The following is a 10,417-nucleotide window of genomic DNA, read 5'->3' on the forward strand; positions in this document are numbered from 1 at the left end:
AGAAAAAAAATAATGAGAGGAGGGGGAAAAAATAAATTATGCACTTCAAGAAAAAATGTTGAACAACAATGTCGAGAAAAACCTAAAAATAATTAGAATTATGTCAACTTTTTGAGTTTGGTAAAATAGACTTCAAGCTACAACCTGATTTTTCTCAAAACGTCTAATTTATGTCTAAAAAACTCACATAAATTACGTAAAAGCAGATTTTCCCAAAACAATAGTTGTGGTACCCTACTACCAAGAACAGCTCATTTACGTGTAGAGGGATTTTAGTACTAATTACACTTTTAAATATTGTGGTTATTGCTTATTTTATGACTTTATCTTTCCAACTTTACCGAACACAAAAAGTTGACTTTATTCTTGTCATTTCAACTTTATTCACAAACTGCATAATGGTGAAACAATCATCCTCTCATTATTTTTTTCAAAGCTACAACCTGATTTTTACTTAAAATGTTTAATTTATGTCTAAAATATTAACATAAATTACATAAAAGCATGTCAGGATTTTCCCGGAACCATAGTTGTGGTAGCCTACTACCAAGAACAGCAAATTTATGTTTCAGGGGATTGTAGTACTACTACACCCTTAAATATTGTTGTTATTGCTTAATTTATGACTTTATCTTTCCAACTTTACCGAACACAAAAAGTATTCTCGAACTGCATAATGGAAAAAAAATTCATCCTCTTATTTTTTTCTCCTACCAGGCCCCAATCCTCCTCCGTACAGTTTATGCCACATATGTGACAACACATCCAAAAGTATAATCTTGTTGTATACATTTCTATTTCCCACTCAGTTTGGTGTCCCTGCCGTGCACTATGTGCGTGTCTTTAGCTCCCTCTTGTGATAAAACAGAGTGACTGATCCACTATTCTCTCTTCTCCTCTGCCTTTTCAGGTGGACACCCACATCCACGCTGCTGCCTGCATGAACCAGAAGCACCTGCTGCGCTTCATCAAGAAGTCTTACCGCGTGGACGCCGACCGTGTCGTGCACAAACTGAACGGGAAAGAGGTCACCATGAAGGAGCTGTTCGAGTCCCTCCACCTGCATCCCTATGACCTCACTGTGGACTCCCTGGATGTGCACGCTGTACGTTACGTCACTCACTTATTAAAACATTTGTTCTTTTAGATGATAGAATAATAACAATGCATAACAATGAATTTTATTACCATGTTGAAGGAGACACTTAGTTGCTTTCCGTTCTCTCAGAAGTATATATTGTATTCAATTTCTTATTGTAGGTAATTAGATTTTATTTATAGTTTTTCAGATTAAAATACAGATAAACATCAATGATACAACCCCACCGATCTAAATAAATATAATAATGATGATAATAATGATGATAATAATAATAATAATGATAATGCTAATTATAATGCTAATAATATAACAATAATTGTGATGATAATTATAATAATCATAATAATAAAATACAATAAAATACTAATAAGAGGGCTAATAATTAGACATGTAACATGAGCTTAATATTATATATAAAATGCATGAAAGGGACACTACACAACACAACATTGTGAATCATTAAACAATAAAATCATTAGTCATCAGCCTAGATCCAGCTGGATATCCCACATGTGTAAAAAAAAAATTTAAAAAAATGTTATGACGATATAAAGTAAAATATAGATTCTTAACAAATTCTATAAAGGGGGCCAAGTTTTTCAGGAAAAATAAATATATTAAAAATCAAATTTTTTTTCAGAATTTGTTAAAATTATAGGGTTTTATATTCAATGGAACACAATGAAATAAATACATAAAATTGCCACAATTTAACCTCTAAAGGACACCTTTAAAGATATATTTGGGTAATGACTTCTTAAAGTAATTTGCTATAATTGCAACATCTGCATTTATTGTCTCTGTTGTCCCTGCAGCCAACCTTCCATGATCTAAATCTCTTTTCTTTGCTGTTTCTCTGAAGGGAAGACAAACCTTCCAGCGTTTTGATAAGTTCAACGCCAAGTACAACCCTGTGGGAGCCAGCGAGCTGCGTGACCTGTACATGAAGACAGAGAACCACATCGGTGGAGAGTACTTTGCCACCATCATCAAGGTCAGCGTGACATCCTGTTGACACATTTTATTCATATAGAGAATGGATAAAAATGGTCAAAAAACCCTCCAGAATATTACATCAATATATCAAGACCTTTGGAACAACATAGAAGAATTCATGCTGTGATTTGGGTTCAAAAACTTTAGTCATTTCGGAGATTTCTGTATTTTCAGCGATTGGATGACGAGCACTTCTGTTCTTTAAACTGCTTAGAAACCCCCTTATTGTCAACATACATAGGAAAGCTGCACAATCTCTGGGTGCTCTAGGTCTCTAGTCTATGGTTGTAAAATTTCATGAGGCTGTGATTATCTTCGAGGTCACAGCAGCTCATTTTATACAGTGAGGTCAAGACTCAAGAAATGCCCTCACTGCAATGAACTGGCTACTACTGATGACCAACATCATCCCACATGAAGAACACTGGGCTCATTAAATCCACAAGAGCCTCAGCTTTCCATTGATACCCAGTTTATGTCATTCAAAGCCTGTTTAGGGACCTCAGTATGCACAAATATTCAAATACAGTAGGTGTAAAAAAAACAAAAACTAAAAGAGATTTTACAGCTTTCTGTTTTCTATAAAGCAGCTGAATGATCTGCCAAATAGATAACCTTTAATCTGCTGCACTTCATGTGATTTTGGAATGATTTGACCATTGTGTAAACCAGGAAGTAGCCAACGACCTGGAAGATGCCAAGTACCAGTATGCCGAGCCTCGTCTGTCCATCTACGGCTGCAACCCCACCGAGTGGACCAAGCTCGCCAGCTGGTTCGTCAAAAACAGAGTTTTCTCCCCACAGCTCAAATGGATGATTCAAGTCCCAAGGATCTAGTGAGTAATGCTATTCAGTCAAGTGTAAAATATATAAAACGGTGTGAAAAGATGGTTTGAATTCATATCTAAATGTGTTTGTTTTGTCCCTCTTCTATCTCAGCGATATCTTCAGAGGCAGGAACTTTGTGCCCCACTTTGGCAAAATGTTGGAGAACATTTTCCTCCCCGTGTTCGAGGCCACCATCGACCCACACTCAAACCCAGAGCTCAGCATCTTCCTCCAGCATGTGAGTCAGAAACACAAAAAGACATTCACATGTAACTGGAATGATCATGAGAGCTCGGACACACATAAGATACCAGCTCGCATCTTGGTTAAAGGATAGATTTCTTTGCCATGAATTAAGGACTTTAAAAAAAGCCTCCCATACCTTCCAAAAATATCAAACAATAATATATTTCTAGCAAACATCATGACGAATGTGATATTTATTTGAAAATTGTGTCTCCGTGTGCTCTTCATATTGAACTAAATAACTACTATAACCTTTACTTACAACCTCTCCTGTCCTCTCCTCTCTGCTCTGTGTAAGCAACCTGCTGTTCTGTCTGATTTTCAGTGAATATTTGTCACGTGACCGGTCATCTCAGCAGAATCAATTAATGGCTTCACAGTGTCTCTGAGGAGCAGAATTTAATGATTTTAACAGGATCTAATTATTCCAAACAGAAATATCAAAAACATTTTTTAGGCTTTGTTTTGGTTCCTTTTTCCAACGGAAACGTTTGTAAACTATGAAGGACTGTCTGAAATTCTGATAATGCCAGTATTCAGTGTTTCTTTCTACGGTAAATAAGTTCTATTTTTGGTGATTTCTGTAAGAAAACATACTTTTCAATCCTGTCGGTGTGTTGGTGGGGTTGACAGGGTTAATGAAGCGTTTGCCTCCTGTGCTGTGTGTTTAGGTGACAGGTTTCGACAGTGTGGATGATGAGTCTAAGCACAGTGGTCACATGTTCTCCACCAAGAGCCCCAAACCAGAGGAGTGGGACATCAGCAAGAACCCCTCCTACACCTACTACATCTACTACATGTATGCCAACATCGCTGTGCTCAACCAGCTCCGCAGGTCAGTAACTCTGTTTCCCTGCACAGTTTTTTAGTATAAGCTCGTAGTGCACGAATACGATTATTTAATGTTTTTTTCATGAGAGATTCCTGCCATTTTGTGTTTCTTTTTATCTCTGTAAATACTCTCAGTGAGTGTTATGGGATGATAAGTCTGACAGAACAATAATTTCCTCTAAGAATATGTATCCTCTTCATCAGTGGTGGAATGTAACTAAGTACATTTACTCAAGTACAATTTTGAGGCACTTGTACTTTACTTGAGTATTTCTATTTTATGTAACTTTATACTTATACTCCACAAATATTATACTTTTTACTCCACTACATTTAGCTGACAGCTATAGTTACTTTTCAGGTTGAGATTTAACATGAAAAACATGATACAAATTAAACCTCATAAGGACAGTATATTAAGTAGTTTAAAGGAGCCTTGAGAAAATTAAAACACTGCTTACATAAATGCATCAATAATAATAATAATCTAATAATATATTTGGAATATTTATAATAATCTGAGTCTGGCAGTTCTGCATAACGAGTACTTTTACTTTTAATACTTTAAGTACTTTCTGATGCTGGTACTTTTGTACTTTTGAATGCAGGACTTTTACTTTTAATTTCACAGTGTGGTATTAGTACTTTTACTTAAGTGGGGAATCTGAATACTTCTTCCATCACTGTGTACAGAAAGAGTAGAATAACATAGAAATATTTATACTTCTACTCCACTACATTTAGCTGCCAGCTTTAGTTACTTTTAAGGTCGAGATTTAACATACAATTTTTTTTATTTTTTTTTCAATTCAAAGCAATTAGACATCTATTTAATTAAATCACATAACAGTATTTTAACTAGTTAAATGAACCCTGTCTTTACAAAATTTGAACATTGCTTAAATAAATGCATACTTAAATCAATAAAAGTAATCTAATAATATATTTAGAATATATAAAACAAGTGGGGTGGGTTCATTCTGCAAAACAAGTATGTTTACTTTTCATACTTTAAGTACATTTTGATGCTGATACTTTTGTACTTTTACTTCAGTAAGTTTTGAATGCAGGACTTTTACTTGTAGTGGAGTAATTTCACAGTGTGGTATTAGTACTTCTACTTAAGTAAGAGATCTGAGTACTTCTTCCACCACTACTCTCCATAATAAAATGCTTGTTTACCTTCTGCTCTCCAGACAGAGGGGGATGAACACATTCATGTTCAGGCCTCACTGCGGCGAGGCCGGTGCCATCACCCATCTGCTGGCTGCCTTCATGACTGCTGACAACATCTCTCACGGCCTCAACCTCAAGAAGGTCAGTCCTCTCTTCACCTCCTCCTGTTAATTAACACTTTAATTCAGCAGCACTCATGCATCCATTACACACGATCAAGCATTCTCTGCTTTATGGTCTATTTTGCTCTAAATGGGATCATAATTTCATCATGTTTTATTGAAACTTGAAATTAGCAATAGAGACCATAAACTCGTTAGACAAATGTGTACTGAGGTAATGAATCAAGTGAGAAGTAGGATCATTTTGTCAAGCACATTTACTCAAGTACTGAATTTAAGTGCAATTTTAAGGCACTTGTTCTTCACTTGAGTATTTCCATTTTATGTGATTTTATACTTCTACTTCACTACATTTTGAGGTAAATATTGAACTTTTTACTCCACTACATTTAGCTGACAGCTTTAGTGACTTTTCAGGTCGAGATTTAACATAAAAAATACTTTTTTCCCAATTTCATTTAAATTTAAATTTAACAGTATATAAAGTAGATAAATGAGCCCTACCTTTACATACAATTAAAGCACTGCTTACATAAATGCATCAATACAAATAGTCAAATAATATATTTTAAATATATAAAACAATCTGCGTGGGGCAATTCTGCATAGCATGCAAACATTTTGATGTTGACAATTATGTACTTTTACTTCAGTAAGTTTTCAATGCAGGGTTTTTACTTGTATTGGAGCAATTTTACAGTGTGGTACTAGTACTTTTACTGAAGAAAAGGATCTGAATACTTCCTGCTCAGGTTTCACTTGTCAGCAGATGATACATTAAATTATATTTTTGAGACAGAGCACAGTCTTTACTGTTACAATACACAACACTAAATAACTGTCAGATTGTCTCAATATTTTTACATTTCTTTTTAGAACTACATACAAAGCTATGTTAAAAAATATACTGTAAGAAAACATATACACTATGTATTACTATAAAAACACACAAAAGAAAAGGAAGAAAAAATACTTGACCATGACCTCATCTTCTGTAATCTCTACACCCAGTATTCTGTCTAAACTGTAAGATAGTATGGATAGTGTGATAGTGCTTCTCTACACTGGAAGCATGAAAACCAATTAACAAAGATTTTTTTTCTTGATAATATCTCGTATCTAAGAGTACAGTAAGATGTTTTAACTTGATATATATTAGATTGTCTTATATCTGATTAAAAGGCAAAAGCGCCAGAGGGAGGAAATATATTTTTAATGTTTGAAAGCAGATCAAAGTGTGGTTATCCCAAATCTTCCTTATTATATTCTACTGCTCTCAACACCTTAGTTGTATTAGCTGCTGATGAGTTATCACAACAATCTTTAAGTGATTTCAGGCTCAGTCTATAAGAGGATATCTACTGTAGAGTTGAAAATAAAATGTCAAGTGCAATCTCAGATCTGAGATTCATCCTATGAGTATGATCTTGTACTTAATACGTCACTTAATGCCTGTTAAGTAATTAAGTTAGCTTTATTGTTAAAAATAAAAAACAAGAGGAAAATGCCAGGCTTTGACAATTAATGTCATCACGTCAGGAGCTGTAAGGGCCTTCATTCATTCTTAATTCACCTTTCACATACACAAAATACCTCTCACATTCACAAAAAATGTGTGAATGTGAGAGGTAAAAGTGTGAATGTGAGAGGTAAAATTGTGAATGTGAGAGGTAAAATTGTGTATGTGAGAGGTAAATTTAGATTAGATTAGATAAGATTCAACTTTATTGTCATTGCACATGTCACAAGTACAAAGCAACAAAATGCAGATAGCATCTAACCATCATATTGCAATATATACAGGAATGAATTGTATAAAAATGCAGTATATATATATATATAGGTATAGAAATAATAAATGCAGATCTAACTGTACATTATTGCAAGTAGATATATATATATATACATATACATACATATACACACATATATACATACATACACACATATATACACACATTTTTATATAAATATATACATAGTAGTGCAAATGGAGGATACAAAAAATTGTGAATGTGAGAGGTATTTTTGTGTATATGAGAGGGAAGGCCCATACGGCCCCTCATATCACCAGTTGACTGATCTTGTAAATAAACCAATCTATCAATCTTCACCACCAGGGCCCTGTGCTGCAGTACCTGTACTTCCTGACCCAGATCCCCATCGCCATGTCCCCTCTCAGCAACAACAGCTTGTTCCTGGAGTACGCCAAGAACCCTCTGCTGGAGTTCCACAAGAAAGGCCTGGTGGTTTCTCTGTCCACTGACGACCCCATGCAGTTCCACTACACCAAGGTCTGAGCACATGGAGGGAGCAGACAATGGCACATACTGCTGTGTATAATGAGTATTGTATTATGTACAGAACATCTACAGAATAATGCATTTTTGTAGTCACATTGTACAGGAAAAGTTATTTATAGCACTCTCAAACAGGTATTTGGTAGCAGATGCAGAGAATGAGCATATAAACAAGTCTTTATGTGCAAAATTAGCTGTTTTATAATATGAATTGCATATACACATCCTGTATACTACACAAATGCCAGTTAATGATACTCATATATTTTATAGCTGGTGGCAGCTTTATCTTCTTGGCTTTATGTCCACAGGAACCTCTGATGGAAGAGTACGCCATTGCAGCCCAGGTCTTCAAACTGAGTACCTGCGACATGTGTGAGATCTCCAGGAACAGTGTTATACAGAGCTCCTTGTCTAACGAGGTAACACGTCTAATACTGAACTTTAAATGTGGTTATGCTTTGGTGACATTTTACCTCATTTGATATGTCATCTGCAAGATTTGTCTTAATTTTTTTTATTGGCCACATTGTTGGTGAAAAGCAGCAGTTGTAGGGGTGTTTCTACGCTTAGAAGCTTCTTGTTAAATCTTCTGAAAGACACACAGATCCTATCCAGAATTGTACATGCTACTTTTGAATCAAAGAGATTATACATCTTGTCCCACATAGAGGCATGGATGAATGATGGAACGGGCCTATCAGGCTTTCACCTGCAAAATGTCACTCAAGGAGACACACACCAGCCAGGGAGAGACTCAGAACGACCAAAAAGAGACACAAAAAAACTACAAAGAGACCCAAAACATCTACAAAAATAGTCTTATTGACCACAAAGAGACACAAAATGACTAAAAGGGGATACAAAATTACCACAAAGAGACACATAATGACTACAAAGAGACCTAAACCACTATGAAAAATACAAAACAGCTGCAAAGAGACATAAGGAGACTTATGGGGACAGTGGAAAAAAAGAAAAACAACCATAAAGACTTGAAAAACACAAAGTAACTACAAAGAAAATCTAATTGACCACAAAGAGACATTAAACAACTACAAAGAGACAAAAATGACTACAAAATGAGACAAAAACAAACAGCAAAACAATTACAGTCACACAAAATAACTACAAAAACACTCAAAATGACTACAAAGAGACAAAACAACCATAAAGATACACAAAATGACTTGAAAAAACACAAAGCAACTACAAAGATAGTCTACTACAAAGAGACAAAACAACCACAGACAAAAAATACCACAAAGAGACCAAAACAATTACAAAGACGCTTAAAATGACTACAAAGTGACACAAAATCACCACAAAGAGACACAGAATGACTACAAAGTGACAAAAACAAACAAAAAATAATAATAAAACAGCTGCAAAGAGACACAAAGAGACTAACAGCGACAGTGAAAGAAGCAAAACAACCATACAGACACAACATGACGTGAAAAAAACACAAAGCAACTACAAAAATAGTCTAATTGACCACAAAGAGACACAAAACAACTACAAAGAGACACAAACTTACCACAAACAGACACAAACAACAAAAAGAAGCTAAACAACTCTAAAGTCTGTGTGTATTGATTGGTTGTTGTGGCCTTTTGCATGAGCACATTGTTTCATCGTCACAGCATGCAGAGAGTTGATTTTATACTCACACCAACACATGCTCTTGGTGTGCTCTGTGTTCCAGGAGAAGCAACACTTCCTGGGTAAGGACTACCTGAAGGAGGGTCCAGAGGGCAACGACATCCGTAAGACCAACGTAGCCCAGATCCGCATGGCATACCGCTATGAGACCCTGTGCTACGAGCTCAACCTCATCAAGGAGGGTTTGAAGTCCGAGTAAAGACTCCAATCCGATTTACACCTGATCATCTCTATTGTGACGTAAACAAATTTCTACATTTGTTTTTCACTAGTAACTCTTAAACAATTAAATCTTAAAGAAACTGACCTTCTTACACACTGATGTACTCTCTTTTGGAGGAAGCAACCTTAATTGTATATCATCTGCACACCCTGTCCAATTGACGTTTACATTATAGCATGTGTATTCATGTGTGGAAACATCACGTATGAGAATAAAAGGAAATAAAATGTGAAATAACAAGTGTCTTTGTGTGGGAGCTGCCCTGTTGATGCATTTCATGATTTAATCAGTTTTACATTGCAACACTATTTAGTTGGCAGCAGGATCTTGTCTAGTTGTGTTGATTTTGTGACCTGGCAGAGCCGCTGCTGCGTTCAAATGTTCCTCATAATCCCTGACCTTTCTGATGGCTGTGTTTACTTCAACTCTATAGATATTTAGCTGTATCATCAGAGTGAAAGAGGAAATGTGCAAGAGTCATGCAAATGTATGCAGATTTAGACTGTGCTTGGAAAATGCATCACATTTACCATTAGTTATTGACAGAGCCTTCCAATATGTGCTATTTACCATGGCAATTGTCTGAAATAACTGAACTATGTAGAATATGCGTCGATGTATATTTTCAAAATTCTGCTTATAAATAGCACCTGCTGCAAAATAGACATTAAATTGACTTTGAAATTAGTTGGAGTTAGGTGAACTGAATAAACACATCAAAGTTACAGTGTGTTTTCACAACAGTTTCGGCACTTTCCAGCACCAAAACATCACATTTTATCTTCTTACTTTATAAATTAAATTTAAGTCCCCGTCATATTAATTTACTCGTGGATGCGCGCAGGTGCAGCTCATAAAACAGTATCTATATTTCCCAGGACACTTGAAGACAACAGTATTTATTCATCGTTGACAGCTGCAGGAGTTG

The 10,417-nt window shown here is 35.5% G+C and overlaps 1 protein-coding gene across 1 annotated transcript in view; it reads left to right on the plus strand.

Moving 5' to 3' along the window:
• ampd1 (adenosine monophosphate deaminase 1 (isoform M)) overlaps positions 1 to 9,723 on the plus strand; it is a 29,362-nt gene extending 19,639 nt beyond the window's left edge. Inside the window, exons 7-15 of the mRNA XM_059332244.1 lie at positions 911 to 1,105; positions 1,965 to 2,096; positions 2,771 to 2,934; positions 3,038 to 3,164; positions 3,844 to 4,007; positions 5,200 to 5,320; positions 7,422 to 7,595; positions 7,913 to 8,023; positions 9,310 to 9,723. Coding sequence (XP_059188227.1) covers positions 911 to 1,105; positions 1,965 to 2,096; positions 2,771 to 2,934; positions 3,038 to 3,164; positions 3,844 to 4,007; positions 5,200 to 5,320; positions 7,422 to 7,595; positions 7,913 to 8,023; positions 9,310 to 9,465 — 1,344 coding nt within the window. The 3' untranslated portion in view covers positions 9,466 to 9,723. The remainder of the gene's footprint in view (positions 1 to 910; positions 1,106 to 1,964; positions 2,097 to 2,770; positions 2,935 to 3,037; positions 3,165 to 3,843; positions 4,008 to 5,199; positions 5,321 to 7,421; positions 7,596 to 7,912; positions 8,024 to 9,309) is intronic.
• Positions 9,724 to 10,417: the final 694 nt, after the last annotated feature.

This window comes from Centropristis striata, chromosome 5 (genome assembly GCF_030273125.1).
Source record: "Centropristis striata isolate RG_2023a ecotype Rhode Island chromosome 5, C.striata_1.0, whole genome shotgun sequence".
Classification (NCBI taxonomy): Eukaryota; Metazoa; Chordata; class Actinopteri; order Perciformes; family Serranidae; genus Centropristis; species Centropristis striata.